This window comes from Uranotaenia lowii, chromosome 3 (genome assembly GCF_029784155.1).
Source record: "Uranotaenia lowii strain MFRU-FL chromosome 3, ASM2978415v1, whole genome shotgun sequence".
Taxonomy (NCBI): Eukaryota; Metazoa; Arthropoda; class Insecta; order Diptera; family Culicidae; genus Uranotaenia; species Uranotaenia lowii.
In genome coordinates, this window is record NC_073693.1 from 236,627,579 (window position 1) to 236,645,482 (window position 17,904).

Genomic DNA, 17,904 nt, shown 5'->3' on the forward strand with positions numbered 1-17,904 from the left:
ATAAATAAGTGAAAATGATTTGTTAAAAAAAGAAATCAATTCCGAGAAAAAACATTTTAAATTTGATGTGTTCTGCCATTTTGCGTATATTCCTCTTAAATTTATATTTCTCTATCAAACGTTTAAGTATGTAAAAGAAATTCTAAAAATCTGAAAACATCACCAATTGTAGTTTTAATTATGAAGAATCGTTTGGAATTATTTAATTAAAATCGGTAAATTTTGCACTTATACCCCTTGGGCTCTGAAGGCCTCATGAATTTGTAAGTATGTACCTTTGTCGATCAAAGCTCATTTTCTTTTAACAACATTCTAAAATAAACATCCTAAACTCGAAAAATTGGAGAGTGAAACATATTTCAGTTTTTGAGAGCTGTACTCGTTCGATCTGAGCTTATTTTTCATTCCTACGCTCCAAGTCGATTTTTTTTGTTACTGATATTATGGAAATGTCGCCAGAGTGGAGTTAATAGATTTTTTAATAGATTTATTTTAAGTTTCCACTACATTTTATTATGTAACTCAAATGTATGAAACATACATATATATGGTTAACAAATCCGAACTGTAGGTACCTCAACAAAAGTTATTTGGTGATAATTGGTCCAGGGAATTGCAAGTTCCAGCTGTTTTAGTTTGGCGGAGCGACTTTTTAGAATCTTAAAACTTTAAGTGATTAATGTATTCTTTTATTTAACAGTCACCCCCACGGAGTGGAAAATTTTGAAAATTCATAAGTACTCTTACTAGGAAAAGTTCGCAGATTTTATATAAATTCCAGCGTTTGCGAGTATTTCGTAGCGGTTTTTTGCCGCTTGGGGGGGGTGATCACCCCGATCACCCCCCCCCATAGGACCGCGCCTGAATGTAATACATTTTATAAAGAATTTGGTCCAGTCGTTTGGGCTTAGATTTCTTCGAAGTCCTCAATGTGTTGAAATACCTCCTTTCAGTATATTCCTGGTTTCCACTTGAGTGAATTGCCAAATAAACAACAAACCAATTAAAAAATCTAAGTGTGGCTATAGAAAGTGGTCGCCCAAAAAAAAATATATAAAATATGTGTTTCTGGTGTATTTTTCTAACACAAATTTGATATAAACAAGCAAAGTTTATTTTTTCAATATACTTACCTCTGAACATTGTTACTCAACATCGGGGAAAGAATTATCATGAGGTGCGATAAATTGGGGTTGCGGCTTCATAAAATGGTAATAGAGTATAAGTGTTCTTCATATTGATAATGTCATCAAATATCATTTAATCAATAACAATGTCTTCTAACTCGATACAAACTATCACATGTCACTACATTCATGTCGCTCACATTTATCAGACCGCTCGTTTCCAGCTGAAACAAAGTGGCTAACATTTTATTTCCATCTTCTTCTTCTATTTCCATGTCATGGTCCACCCACAACGATGCCCTGCTGTCGCTACAAATCCACAATGACGAACGACCGGCACACAAAATGTCACTGGCCCACCATCATCATCGTCAGTCGTCTAACGAAGTCCACTACGCCGAATTAGCATTAGCAATACCTCACGATGACAATAGCAATAAAAATCATCTCAATCACCTGAAAAAATTGCCACCCCCTCCGGCGTACAACTATTTCGACGAACCGACGATCTACGCCCAGATAGATCACGGCGGCAGTGGCGGGGGAGTTGGAGTCGGTGTGGGTGTCGGCGTTGGCGGTAACTACAAAACCAGCAGCTCACCGTACCCGCTGATATCGCCTGTGTCATCCCAGATGGCTCCAACAGTGCCGCAGCAGCAGCAGCAGCAGTCCCTAAATCAGTCACAATTAACGTTACCTTTGCATCAGCAACAGCAGCAACAACTTCCGGAACACCATCCGGGCAGTCAGCATCACACGCCGACATCGTTACAGCACCACCAGTCGCAGCAGCAGTTACTCACACCAACATCGTCGGTCGCAGCGTTGCAACAATTACAGCTGACGCAACAGCAGCAGCAACTGCCGCCTAATAACAATAAACAATACCTGCGTGAAATAGTGACAGTCCGGACGCCGCTGGCGTTTTCCCAGCAGGAGAGCTGTGTTTAATTAAAGTTCACTATGTACTTCCAAAAATGGCCACTTTTACACGGGGAGGGCGGGACAGCGGCACAGGATAGGACAGTGGTCACACATCCCCGTGCAATTGTATTTATGTGTCTGTTTGTGTATGTGTGCGCGTATCCACGTGTGTCTGTCTGTATGGCTGTTTGTACATATGTTAGTACGTTTTTGTATGTAGGTAATGCGAACAAAAAAAAATCACAAACCCGACGAGCTGCTGCAGCGAACCAGTTTGAGAACGAATCGATGGACGCGCGGATTTCTGTTTCCGGTTTTTTTTTCCTTCAACGGATCTCTAGCTGAACAAATGACCTATCGCAAATCGGAAGGCAAATAAATTTTTCACAGAATCCATAAAAAAAAATCCGGCTGGTGCTTTCGTGGAATGCATTTTTTCCCCAAACAACATACCTTGGATAAAATTCTTTTAAATGTGGTTCGTATGTTCAGTTAATGTACACGAATATAACTCTCGATTTTTTCAAGAGTTTTCATGTTTATTCAATAAAATGTTATCTTTAATTCCCGACCGACTTTCGCGTCAAAGGAATGTGCCACCTCAAAAGGTGTCCTTTAAAAATACATTTGACAATATTGCCTAGCTTCGGTGGGAGACATTGTCACTAAAAATCCTTTAAGAAATAGAAGCCTAATAGCTGTTAGCAGATTTATGTGGGCTCATGGAGCACTTTCTTGATTTTCATTCAGAGCCTTAATCTGATACAGCTCCTTATAGACATATGAATTGAAAGGATGAACATATACTGTTTCGTTAAAGGAGATGATTATAGAATATCTAGTCAGACGAAGCAAATAAAAGAAAACTCTTTCAAAATTCCTTTCCCTTCAAAATCATAAATATCAAAGTATGTTTTCCTATTTATGAGCAGGAAAAGGAAAAAAGAGGTAATATTTTTTTAATCTTAGTAGATTTATCGCATTCTTTGAAGAGCATAAATAAAGCGAAGCTCATTGCAAACTTGAAAGAAAATATGATTATTTTTAAACAAATTTTAAACAATTCCTTGAAATCGATAGATTTCGCTTACTCTGATCTCTTTTCAATTGTGGATAGATTTCGCTGCCAAAGGGTTTTTCTTAAAATTACAGATGTCAAAAACAAAAGAGTATAAAATAACGGAATGGTTGAGGAGTTTTCACTGCTGCCATCTAAAATAAAAAAGAAGGAAAACTATACAAGACATGATTTAAAACCATCTTTTCCAGCAATTTTCATATCAATATCCAGGATTAAGGATCAGAATTAAGTATCCAGAAACCGGGATTGGGATCTTTATCCGGAATAAGGAATCAATATCAATATTAGAATCCCGAATCAGAGATAAGAATTCAACATCAAATATCAGGACCCTAGATTCAGGATGAAAATCAAGTTTCCACCCAGCTAACATTAAATCGTAAAAGAAATGATAATCCAAATCGACTATTTAGACATTTCTTATCACCATTCCAAACATGTTGGTACTGAGTGCCCCGCTTTGCCGCTTTGTCTTTCTTTGATCGATTTTTAAAAAGAAAATCTCACCTACACTGCCGTGTTACGCCGAAGTGACGCATAAACCATTTTTGTTTTTAGCGAATAAAGGCGATTTTCTCTTTTTCCTCTTTATTCGTTAATCTGGAACTTTTCATAAAATGTACTCTGTAGAATTTATGCAAAGATAGATGACAAATGCAGCCTTTTGAAACACAATTCTCAATTTTGCGTAAAATTCGTACAATTGCTTCAAATGGATATGCGTCAGTTCGGCGTACCTATAAACGTTTGTTTTGACTTGACGATTCTCCGTCGGAGTGACGTTTTCCATAGTCTTGACGTGCAACTGGAACAAACTTCGTTCCTAAGTTAAAATAGCCAGTGCGTTGGATCTTCCTTAATTGCACTCGAGTGAGGAAGAAATATAGGGTGTTAAAAATAGGGTGTCCAGCGACCAAAACTGGCCAAAATAAAAAAAAAGGTGAAATTCTTCAGAGGATCGTTTTCGATTCATTGTAAATCTTGTTTTAAAGGAGATCGGAAGCAATTTTCATTATTCCCAGTGAAACAACTCAAGGAAGTATCGCGCTCGGACTTTTACTTTAATCTGCGGTTCACGTTAGAAATGAAAACAGAGGAATAGAGGTTGAAAAAAAAACGATTTTAAAGAAACTTTGCACACTTATGCCAGATAATAGGAAAGATTTTTGGGAAAAACTCGGAAATTTTGGTGGAGTTTTAATTTATAATTGTTTTTTTGATGATTTACTCAATAAATAAATATTTGAATTAAAAAAAAAACTTCTTCTCATTTTGAAACTGGAATTCTTCTCGTTAAAAATATTCGAATGCACAGCTTTTAAAATAAATAATACTATTGATTTCACCACACAAACAAATTTAATTGTTATAAAAAACATCGTCAAATTTATGAAAAATATGTTTTATTCTACAAATGTTAAATAATTTCTCTAGTTTTAAAATTAAGGTAGAGGTTGATATTTGCATTCAAATTTTATTTACCAAACCGGCTCGACAACTTTTCTTTGTTTGAGGCCCCTTTTTTCAGAGGAACGGGGGAAGGGGGGGCAGGCTTCTCTATTTTATTTTGAAAAGATCGTCATGTTAAAAATTGATCTTTTTCTATATCTGAGGAATATCACTGGAAAATAATACGGGTTATTGAAGTTGTTCTGTATCGCTTTAAAAAACGCATGGATATGCGTCACTTCGGCGTATAAATCGCACTTTTGGCGATTCGTTTTTCTCGATTTTCTCAAAAACTGTCCGATAATTTCTAGATTTTTTGTATAGACACAAAATAGCGTCAAAAAATCAAAATCGACAAAAATGGATATGCGTCACTTCGTCATATCACGGCAGTACAGAGCTATAGTTTGTTTGTTTGTTTATTTAATCTACTGACCAAGTATAGATCCAAATAATGACTTAAAATGTAAATAAAAATAACACAAAATTTATATCTAACTAACGATTCCTCAATATACTTCCAACTTTTCTTCGGAAAACATCCCTCGAAACGTCGAAGTCGAAGAGCTCGGAAAAGCGGTTGAACGTTTTCATAACATCGATGAAAGCTCCGTAGTGGTTCAATCGAATAGGAACAAACAGTTGAAGGTCCTAGTTTCTCAGTCCATGGAGTCACACACTTAGAGCAAATTCACTCGTGTTGGAAAAAAGTGGTAGAAATATTGACACTTTTAGCACATTTTGAAAACTTTACCATGCAAAAACATTTTCAAGATCTGCGGCCTTCAAGTATTTTTACAACACGTGTTCTATTTTCGCATTCTGTGATGCAGAAATAGCAATATTTATATCACATACGGCTGAAATAGAAACAGTGCTGTAAAAAATACAACACCCAAAGATCTTAAAACATTTTTGCATGGTAAAATTTTTAAAATGTGCAAAAAGTGTCAAAATTTCTACCACTTTTTCCCAACACCAGTCAACTTGCTCTAAGAGGAAGTTCCAGTAGCTTCCAGAAGCGTAGGACAATCGATTCGCAATGTCAGTAGATCGGTGACGAAAGAGGCTCGTGTAGCATTTCTTCGGAATTGAAGAGTGTCCATGTCTATGAGACGACATCGATGTTCGTAGCTTGGCAGGTGAAACGGGTCTTGCCAGTTTAAGTGTCTGAGGGCATAACGCAAGAAACGCCGTTGGATAGCCTCGAGCTGCTTGGTACCGTTCTGGTAGTAGAGACACCAGACAGCTGATGCGTATTCGAGGATGGATCAAACTTTGCTACAATACAGTTTCAGGTAGTACACGTCCTTGTCCTTGGCCACTCGAAATAAAAATCCGAGGCTTCTAGAGGCTTTATCAGCGACGTAGTTCGTATGTGTTTTGAACTCAAGCTTACGGTCGAGTATTACGCCCAGATCATTGATATGGTCCACCTGCGAAATAGACTGATCTTCTAAGAGGTACTCTGCCGTCTTCGTGAGAAACTGATGACTGCACATTCCCTGCGATTCAAAGCCAGGAAATTAATGTCACATCAGTGTGCAAATAGATTGAACTGGTTTTGCAGGAAATCAATGTCGTTCTGACGTTTGTAGTGAAGAACAGTTTAAGATCATCAGCATAATAAAGTTTCGACCTGTTGCATCCCGAGTCGTCCTTCCACTCTTCTTCATCTTCTGCTTGACAATTTCCCAATATTTTTCGATAGGATGGAATTGAGGGCAGTTGGGTGGGTTGATGTACTTTTCGACAAAATTCACCCCGTTGTTCCGATACCACTGTAGTATTTGCTGTAGTGAAAGATTGAAAAATCTGGCCAAAACTTGACTGGTTTTTTTTTCAGGTTTTGTACATCTTGGAGTCCATGCTCTTGTTAGTAACAAAACCCGGGGTTTTTCGTCCGCAGCTGCAAATACCTTGCCAGATCAAACACTTTCTTGCAAACTTATCGCAAAAACGAATTTGAACTTGCCGGGGACATCACCCCGACCAGTAGCTTTGTAATATTTTTGGCCAGGAATCTGCCCAAAATCCATCTTCACGTACGTTTCGTCATCAAAGAGCATGCATCCGTCGTACTACGTTAGAAACTTGTCGTATAACTTCCGGGCACGTCCTTTGGCTACTAAATTCTGCTTCAATGTACTGGCCCGATAAGATCGTAAAGGGTGTACGGAATCAAATTGCGGCACACAAAAATATTCGGCAAAATTCACCCGTTCAACCAATCACCTTCAAACTTTCAGGGAGTAAAATAAAACATGTTATGAATATTTTCCCATGTTGGTTTAATTCAATTTCAATTCCATATCCAATGCATGAACCTTCTTCTTTACACTACTCATAAGGTCCTGTACAACATTTGGACCAAATTTTCTTTCCATGTTTTCTTCATTTCTTTCTCTGATTTCACTTCCTTAGGATGCTTCCGAAATTTTTGCTTAATGAAGGCCCAGTACTTTTCAATTGGCCGCAGTTCCGGTGCGTTCGGGGTGTTGAGATGTTTCGGCACTAAATTGACCTCCTTACTGCCCATATTTGATAAACGGTCTAATGTGCCATGAACACCAATGCGAGAAAAACGCAAAATACATGTTTTAACAATTTTTTTGCATCCAAATACTCAAAATAAAGTAGATTAATATGCATAACAATCATTGTAGGTGTAGGAAAGAGGCGGTTGAGTGAAATTGCAAATTTAGATGAAGAGTTTATGAAAAAGAATAATTTCAATCTCAGTAGCCACTTTATCAAATATAACGTGAACAAAAGTTGACAAATATCTCTGAATTCGCCTGATGTGCATACGTTTTCAAATATTGTTGCGATTTCTCACACCCATAACCATCAAGCCACAAGATCACAACAAGAAGGGATTAGAAAAACTTTCTATACAAAGACACCGGTTGCTGCGAAGGATGATTCAACACATCATGCACATTAGACAATTTATCAAATATATTTCACATTAGACAAATTTTCTTTAGTGTTTTGTGCCTCCAACAATGGGTTTTTTGAAAAACTAATGAAGTAGGGATATTATATAGAATATAAGCTATCAAAAGGCACAATTTTCCCCTTTTTTAAAAAAATGGCATATTAGACCGTTTATCAAATATGGGCAGCTTAGCCTTGTACCACTCCAAAACCTCTTTCGAGTAATGACACGAGGCTAAATCCGGCCAGAAAATCATAGGACCATCGTGTGACCTCAGAAGAGGAAGTAGACGCTTTTGGAGATATTTGTTTAGGTCCACCTGCCCACTGACCGTTCCAGTTGTTACGAATGGGGTACTCCAATTTCCAAACGAGCAAATTGCTTGCCAAATCATGTATTTTTTGGCAAACTTTGACATCTTCTGCTTTCTAACGTCTTCGGGGACATCGAACTTATGAAGAGCGGTGAAAAATTGGAGCCCTGGAAGCTGCCGGTAGTCTACTTTTACGTACGTTTCATCATCCATAACGAGGCAATGTGGTTTCGTCAACATCTGGGTGTACAGCTTCCGTGCACGTGTTTTACCTACCGTATTCCGCCATTCATCGCTATTAGGCGCCTTTTGGACTTTGTACGTGTGTAGTACTTCACGTTTTTCGCATCTTGCACGAAAGTTTTAGTAAGATTCAGTTTCTTCGCCACATCTCGAACTGAACTGTTGGGATTCCTTTTGGAAGCTTGAACTACCCGCTTGTGATCTTTAACATTATACGGAGGTCCATTTTTGCCACTTTTTTCCGATCGGTGGTCAAACGTTCGTGATACCGATTTAAAACACGAGACACAGTAGAATGTACCATTCCCAACTTCTTGCTGATGGTACGATGAGAAAGATCCGGATTTCCGAGGTACGTGCGCAAAATTTCTTTGCGCCGCTGCTGTACTTCCGACTCCATCTTCGCAACGACTGCTAGTGAAACTTACACAGCATAAACAAATACACATTGAGCTAATTCCACCCAAAATTTCAATAGAAAAAACTCAACGGGTAAAAAGTTACAGCCATTTAAAAGTGGTGCAATTTGATTTCGTACACCCTTATTTCTTCGGGCAGACGAATCCGACAAAGTACTGTCAAAACATTTCAGATCCCACAATTGTTGTTATCATTTGGTGCACTGTGTTATCTTTGGTCGAGCGATCGTTCATATCGGGCACAGTAATATCGTGGAATTCCATGAACAGGTCTGCGAAGGGCATGTTTAAGTCGTACGTAGTGATCGTGAATTCCGTTACGGTGTGGATATTATTGATCTCCATCTGGGTGGTGTTGTCGAACAATTTATTTAGCCGAAGGTCAACGAGCAAATCTTATGTAGTGCTTTAAAAAGTCGGCACCTATGATTGGAAATTTGACCTCAGCGGTGGTGAAAAAACCCAAACGAAATTCCGTCGAAGTCCGATATCGATGGTCAAACGCTTGGTGCCATAGGTTTTTATCGGACTTTTTTTTTTAGTTGGTAACCACAGGTGGTAAATCCCGGTTTACGGATTGTATTCCAAGGCACGGCGAGCCACCGCGTCCCCCCAGTTTGCTACTCTGGCCAATTAAAATGTGTACAATGGGAAGACTCATGATGTACTCCGTGTATACCCCCTACTCCCTAAACTCCACCTGGGGCCGCAGACCTGGTTCCCACCTAGAACTGTTTAGCACACTATACTTCAATGGTGGGAGGTCTATTCGCGCTAGTCCACTCCAAGGCAATACTCATTAACGAAACCACTTTCAGCAAAACCTCTCATCCTTACGACTCGACGCCTGAACTCTCCTCTAACAACTTGAGAACCGATATCTCCTCGCAATGACTCGAGATTCCCACACAAACCTCCCCTCTTCACGACTTGAGGCCTGATCTCTTCTCTAACGACTTGAGATCCGACCCCTCCTCGCATCGACTCGAGGTTTACCTCTCCTCTGCACGATCTCTCCTACAACGACTTGAGATCTGACCTCTCCTCGTAATGACACGAGGTGACCACTAGTACCCCTCCTCTTGTTGATAAGGGGCCTGATCCCTCCTCTTACGACTCGAGACCCGTCCCCTTATCATAATGACTCGATGTTTACCACACAAACCTCTCCGCCTGGAGGTTCGAGGCCTGACCTCTCCTCTGACGACTCGAATCCCGACCTCTTATCTCCAGGATTCGAGATTTGCCACCTTGCCCGTCGTGTGACAGATCGATAGCAGCTTATCCTAGACTCGCGCCTGTCACGGCACAAGCGCGGGACTTAACGCAACGACTCGGATGATTCCCGACGAAGACGTCATCCTACTCCGACTCGAATGGCTCACCCGGCGTCGAGAGCCACTCTGCCTGTGGGTATTCCCCGATCGTGGAATAACCCTTTCCCAACGATTTCCACTGCGAAGAAGGTATAGACTTATCCCCGCAGCTTCTGTCGTTGGAAACCGCCCAACTCGGATACTCCCCGAAGGTGGAGCTACGCAGAATATGTTGCCTTATCTTTGTAGCTTCAGACCGTGGGGTCGGATGCACTTTACTCGACAGCCCCTCGTCGATGGGGTCAGTCTACTCCGACCGTTGTCCGGTCTTCTTTATCCCCATTGGCTGGCAACCCTAGGATTTTTGGCCCGCGGAATTTTCTGCCCGTTGTGTACCAGATCGAGAGCAGCTTGTCCTGGACTCGCGCCTGTCACGGCACACGTTCGGGACTTTGAACGCTACGACTCGGATTTTTCCCGACGGTGACGACATCCTACTTCGACAAGAGAGGCTCGTCCGGCATCGAGAGCCTCTCTACCCATGAGTATTCCCCGACAGTGGTTAACCCTCTTCCTTTGAGATCCGCTACGAGGAAGGTATAGCCTTATCCCCGCAGTTTCCTCCTTAGGAAGCGGCAGTACTCGGATAAATACCCTCCGACATTGGGGTATCCTACACACGTTTGCGGCGCACCCCTGACCTCCGCTACGCAGAAGATGATGCCTTATCTTTGTAGCTTCGATCAAGCGATCGGACGCACACCACTCAGATGCTCCCCATCGATGAAGGTCTCGTGGCTCTAAACCGAGTACCGCTGAATGGTTCTCGACTCGACACATTTTACAACGAACACTGGTAACACACAGTTGCACCACCATTTACTCCATCTGCAACTTGCCAGATCTGGAAAAATCTTTACAGGTTAATGTTCCTGAGAACAAATTTTTCTAACCCCCCAAGGGTTCATTTTGGCATCCTTGCTCATTTTTTTGTCTTCAAATGCTGTTTTTAACGTGTGACTCACTCGGGGTGGATCTGCAAGTAGACTGGAGGGGGAACCGGACTGGCAAGCGAAGTGCGAACAGCGCACAGATATGCACGTGCCTTCTCTTCAGTAGACACGGCAGACTGAATCGAGATAGTAGTGATAGTGGACGCAGGAAGATTAAACTCTTGGGATGGTTCTGACAAGAACCGGGATTGCGCCACCAATCAACTACCGGGGCTCCAAGCAGTGGAACAGAGTAGAGGAACTAACTCCAGTACAAGAAAGGCAGAATCAACAACACGATTTTCTACTCTGTCTCTTATCACGTTTTATTTCTCTTCACTTATCTATTCACACAAACTTCACTCCATCACGGATGGAGTGGAACTAACTCGAGGCGCATTGAGGAATACGTCTTTAAATAGGCTGGCGCGTAAGCACAGGACCACATGCTTGGTCGGACGATGGTTCATGTCGAGCACGGTAATATCGTGCAATTTCTTAAGCCGGTCTGCGATGGGCATATTTACGTAGTGATCGTGGGTTCCCGTTTAGGCGGCGAGCTAGAGTGTCAATTTTCTTCTCAAGGGTTACCGAATAGAAATCAGGGAACTGAGCTGCGGATACTTCTCTGTGCAGCGCTTCCATAATTTGGCAGTCACTTTAAATTTTTCGTTGAGCGTTGACGACGGCATAGCATCGATAATAGAGCGCACAGTTGTTGGTAAGGCTCGAAGCCCCAAGTTTGTTAAAACATTATCGGTACGCCCTTGGCACACTGGGTTTTTGATCACCAAGAACTATTCCAGACAATAGGACGTTGACACACTGTGTCAACGTGTGTCAACGTCCTATTGGCCGATGGCCGAAAGTGGGAAATGACGGCTTCTTTCAACCGATCGTACTTGTCATTGGTGACCAAAGAATTGCACGTGATTATCTCACTATGGACAAACTTAGCTCGAGAACTTAGGGCCTCGATAACGGCATCAAGCCCTATCGCATTAACACAAAATGCCGCTTCGAGGCATACAAACCAGATCTCGATTAGTTCTTGATCGAAAACCGGATAACTAATTTTGGCGATCACTGGAGATTCCATTGTTTCGACGTCCACATGGAGGTCTTTTGTCTCGATAGAATTTGTGCCGTCGATATTCTCCATTTTGTTTTCGCGAGAATGGATTTTTTACTAAAGCGCGGTTTATAAATGGTTCATAGAAGTGGTTTCAATTTAACTTCGCGACTCGCGGTTTGACTTTTTCGTTGGACTCTGTTTGGTCGGGGTTACCTATTTGGAGAACGATATTAATTATTTTTGAATAAAATATTCCCCAATATTCGGATGCGTATAAAGAACTCGAACGCGCACAACTTGCTCGATCGAAAGTCAAGTTAGTATTGATTCTATTTACAGAATTTTGAGACACACAAAGGAATCACTTGCGATCGGGTAATCCCATTGTTCACTGGCCGTCGACACTCATCATCGTACGTACTGGTGTTGGTGGGCGATCGGCCAAACGATCATCGGATGATGATCACCGATTTTTTGTTGGTGTAATGATCCAAGATATTTACTTTGTTTAAGGGTACGCAATTGAGGGCGTCGGCACTTATGTAGATCCTTCGAGATTCAACAATTTGTACACCTGACTCAAAGGTTTTGAGGTGGGTATTCAAATTATTTTTTTGAAATTTAAATACCATATCCAGCCACAATTTACGCTGTATTATAAAAGAAAGTTTGTCCAATATTTGAAAAAAACAAATTTTAAAATTTGAACACAATGATTGATGGTTAAAAACGTAAATATTATATGGAATTGTGATGAACCAAAAATCGCATAAATTTGAATCATTCTCAAAGTAATGTTCAAAAATTGAAAACTACTTCGAGTGCGTTGACCGCGTTGACTAATTTTTGCAACTGTCAGAGAGCCCTCCGAAAGCCTAATTTCTGTTTACATGTTTCTGCACTGCAGCAGCAGCAACAACGACGCGGAGCAATCAGGTCGATGGCTAATAACGTTACATGACACATTTCACAAAGTGGTTAACCAATAACTTCGATCGAACATGGTTTTAAGGGGGAAGGCAACAAAAATCTGCCGCCAGCTGCCGCCGGATTAGACATTCCGTTTATGAAAAACAACAACTTGATCCGACCGACGGACGGACGACGGCTACACATTCCCGGAACCATGGAATTGCCCTACCATAAAAACACCAGACGAGGCGATGTTTCAATCGGTAAAGTTGACAGCTGATTGATAAGCTATGTGTTGTTGTTAGTCTGGAGAAAATTGTTAAAAACAGACCTATTTTCAAATTTTTATTTACAAAAAAAAAATTATCGAATAAAACTGTTAGGCTCCAAAAAAATTCTTAAGAAGAAGAAATTCGAAAGTTCTCAAACTGGTTCAACGGTATCGTCTTTACAATGTATATAAATTTTAGATAAACGTATCAAATTGCAAACAAGAATTGAGCAGTACACACAAGTCAATTCCAATGCTAGAAAAAATTGGAAGGGGATTTTTGTGTAAGAACAAAATAGAATGATCCATTAAACGAATGACTAAATTGAGCGAAACAAAAAAATAATCGAATTGAGAATCAACTCGAAAAAATCGCATATCTCATTCATACATATGAAATGTCATACCGAAAACCATACCCAGAACTGAATAACGTAAAACACCCAGAATGTTTTTTTGTTTTTCGTCGGTAGAAAAACAAAAAAAAAACTATCCCAATCAAGGGTGAAAGGCATCAAGATCAACTATCAAAAAAAACGAGCCACAATTGACAAATGTATTCCATTTTTTCTGTTGCTAGATAAGAGATTTTAGATAAATTTTGTACATAAAACTCTAATCAAAAAGCTAGATACACAATGACACACCAATAATAAGAAGAAAATACGTCTCATCACACAAACACATCACTTCACGTCAAACAAATTGATGGAATCAATCCAAAAAGGAAAAACAGCGCACTACATCTCTAGAGTACTCCACTGCTGGAACCATTTCCAGTTCCAGTCAGCAAAAGTAAGGTTGTTATTCTATACTGTGTATCACAATGACAAATAAGAAGCAGCTGGAGGAGAACTCATCTTTCCAGAATCCAAAAGTCACATACCTAATACATACATACGACTGGGTGATTGGGAAACCCAAAACTGTGAATCTTCATTCCATATTACTACCATAGGTTTAGGACGAATTGAAAAATAAAAATGGTTCTACGAAAACGAGGGAATCGTACATTGAGTAAACGAACAGCAAACAAAAAAAAACTCCAACTAACGAAGGAAAACAACTAAATTCAAACAAATTCAAGCATTCAGAAAGTCAAAACCAATACTAAACCTGTTTATTATTGTATTGAAAAAGAATCTAAGTGAAATGTTTTTTTTTAACCATAAGTCTTGTTTGTTTCCGATGAACGAAAAAAAACCCAAACAGTAGAAACTTAACGAAACAAGAGAGTATTCAGACACTTAAATCAACGATTCGATTCATGTAGATAACTGGAAAGAAAATAAAGCAAGGAACAAATCTCAAACATCCGTTACTGTAAGTTAGTAGAGTAACTATTTTAGAGAAGTCGAATAGCAAAACTAAAAGAAAAACAAACCAAATTACAAACCACACACAAACACGGTCACGACAACGGAAATTTTTATATTAGAAAATAAAAATAATAATTAAAAAAAAACAAATTCCAAACACACAAGTTTCAAAGCAAAAACATCAACAAGTTGACAAAATGTGACACGATACGGTGCGTGTGCGTAAGAACATATTACAGGTTATAATTTTATAAAAAGTAAAACCAAAAGAAAAATATCAAGCAAGATTTTATTTTCTACCAAGGGTAAGCGAAATTGAAGAGAGAGAATATTAATAATTAAGTAAGTGAGCGATCGCGGTTGATGAAGAATATCAGCGGAACGAAAGTGTGTTACTGGATCAGTTTTATTAAGTTTAAATAAACAATTTTCTATATTGAAGGTCTGTGTTTTTATTCTTTAATTGAAATAAATTCCAATACTCAAGAAAAAAAAACGCCAGAAAAAGGTATCTGAAATGTGTTAGAAAATATATGCTAGTTCCCATCCCCCCAATAAACATTTTTAATCGATTTATGTTTTGAACTCTCAGCCAAAACTTTTAGCAAAAGCTTGTATAATACATCATGAGAATTGAAAACTACGAATTTCAAGATATTTTTGGAACTAGGGTAACGGACTTATTTTGGACCAGAGGATCAATTTTGGACCACCTTGTCTAGCTCTCTTATAAAACAAATAATCATGAATTTTTTTAGCAAATATTGTTGAAGCCCGGGCACTTAATGTAATGTACTAGTTTTTTTTATTATTAAGCCTAGTCCACACTAGGCAACTTGAACTGCGATTTTTGTTATGAGACGAACTTTGTTGTCTGTTGTTGTTGTTGGAAACCTGAGACGGTCTCAGTGTCTCCCGAATAAAATGGGAGACGCTGAGACCGTCTCGAGACGAACCGTCTCCTAGTGTGGACTAGGCTTTAGTTGCTTTATAAGAGAGCTAGACAAGGTGGTCCAAAATTGGTCCTCTGGTCCAAAATAAGTCCGTTATCCTATTCGAAAAACCATTCAGACGAGCCTCTTACATTAGACTGAGTCGATTTGGGTTCATTTTTGGATTTTTCAAACCCTGGGGCCTAAAAAGCTTCGTTTTGGTTCAAAACTCATCCATGATTTTTTGTAGAATTTTTTATTAACGTTTACATGAGTAGATTTGAACTCTTATGTTTGTATGGGAAAATTGAATATTTTGTTATGAAAAGTCTTCATCATTTTTGTTTCTTCTGTGCAACCGAGCCTGCTCATGGTTTTTGTGCCAAATTCTCTGAAGGAAATTTTGCGCTGAACAACTTTGTCGAAGACCGTAACTTCGTATCTTACTAGGCAAAAAAGTTATTAGCTGTTTAATAGGGGTAAGTCTATTGGCATTGGAAAATAATAAACTCATTTAACACCACTACTTGTGGCCCGCAAAGTATTCAATGAAAAGTAGTCATGCAATACCTCGCAAAGCACCTTGCAGTGATGTCAATTGAGTTTATTGTTAATCAATGCCAAAAGATATACCCCTGTTAAATAGCTAATGATTTTATTGCCTCATAAAGGGTGATACGGTCAAAATTTGGTCAATATCAACTTGACGTATTTCTTTCAATTTTGCATTTCAAAAACCTGAACACCCCCATTTTTGAAGGTGTGTGTGTGTAGAATGTTGCTTCTATTTTGATTTTGGAATTCACTCTTCAGTTGTCAAAATGCCGTCCAAGGAAGAAAAGCAGCGTATCAAAATTTTGCTCGAGCATCGCGAAAATCCGAGCTACTCGCACGCAAAGCTGGCAAAATCGCTAAAAGTTGCCAAATCAACCGTTACAAATGTAATTAAAGTGTTTGGGGAACGTTTGTCGACAGCCAGGAAGTCTGGATCGGGGGGAAATCGGAAACCGGAAGCCGCTGAGACGACAAAGAGAGTTACCGGTAGTTTCAAGCGAAACCCTAACCTCTCTCTCCGAGATGCCGTAAATAAGCTGGGTGTATCGTCTACAACCGTGCATCGAGCCAAAAAACGAGCCGAACTATTAACTTACAAGAAGGTAGTGACTCCAAATCGCGATGATAAACAAAATACGACGGCCAAAGCGCGATCCCGGAGGCTGTACACGACGATTCTGACGAAGTTTGACTGCGTGGTAATGGACGACGAAACCTACGTCAAAGCCGACTACAAGCAGCTTCCGGGACAGGAGTTTTATACGGCAAAAGGAAGGGGAAAGGTAGCAGATATTTTCAAGCACATGAAACTGTCAAAGTTCGCGAAGAAGTTTGGCTTGGGAGGGTATCTAAATACAGGTAATGTTTCTATGAATATTTGATACTGCTGCCTCCTTCCAGTGGAATGATAGGAACGAGAGAGGGGGCTCTTTTACAATTGTTCGCATAACTCGAAAACTAATCGAGCAAATGAAAACAAATATGGTTTGGGAGGGCATTTGGACACGAGAAATGGTTATAAATTTATTTAAAATTCCTTTTTCCTTCAATTCAGGATAAAGTTAAGAGAGAGGAGAGCTCCTATACTATTGTTTTGCCAATACAAGAACCTATCTAACAAATGGAGCCAAATATGATATGGGAACAATCATGCATTCGAGTAAATGGAACAGAATATGGCATGGGAGTATATTTAAATGCAGGGAATGTTTCTATGATAATTTGAGACCCATTCCTCCTTCCAGATTCGACATAGGTAGAATAGAGGAGCTCCAATACAAATTTAATAGCATAACTCGAAAATAAATAAAGCAAACGAAACCAAGTTTGGCATGAGAGGGTACTTGAGCACAAGAAATGTTTCTCCGATGGTTTAAGAGCTCTCCCTCCATTCAGTGAAACAATAATAAGTAGAAAGGGGGAACTTTTTTTTTCTATGCTTTGATGACTGCCTCCATACTGTTTGCCTGGCCATAACTTTCATAAACCATGATAAAATAACGCCAAACTTAGATGGAAACATAACAGGCCAAAAAATTGGTAGCCGAGAGCATGAAGCGCCCCACAGTGGTCAATCCGAGAACTTTTTATTCCCAAATTATCATGACTCTACTTTACCTTTATATACCAAAAATCCACTAGGACTGACAGTTTTAAATGTAGATTTTTTTATCTACAGCAAGCTTAAATGTTTCATCTCGTTTTAGTTGAAAGGCTGTAAATTGTACCATAGTCATTTTGGCTGGTCGCGGTCCGTTTGTCCATGGAGAAATTCATTTCGTTTATTGAAAGAAACAGTGAAATAAAATAAATACACAGTATTTTAGAGATTCAAAATTCATGTCTGTCCCCGCTGTCTTCACTGGGAATCAAGTTTTTACAGGCCATAAGTTTGAGATGCTGAGTGCTTTTCGATCGACAATTGCTCTTGACAAGGTTTTTGAAGAAATATGGTGGATCAAACTGATGAAAAACTTGAAATACCTGGAGAAACTTATGAGTCCGTTTAAACCGACTTTGATGTGTCCATCTTACC

General features: G+C 39.5%; 1 protein-coding gene across 2 annotated transcripts in view; it reads left to right on the top strand.

Moving 5' to 3' along the window:
• LOC129751670 (hemicentin-1) overlaps positions 1–14,112 on the top strand; it is a 1,296,938-nt gene extending 1,282,826 nt beyond the window's left edge. For both annotated transcript variants that reach the window (XM_055747314.1, XM_055747315.1), the window contains exon 17: positions 1,503–14,112. In XM_055747314.1, the coding sequence (XP_055603289.1) occupies positions 1,503–2,078 (576 nt within the window). In that variant the 3' untranslated portion in view covers positions 2,079–14,112. The remainder of the gene's footprint in view (positions 1–1,502) is intronic.
• The last annotated feature ends 3,792 nt before the right edge of the window (positions 14,113–17,904 follow it).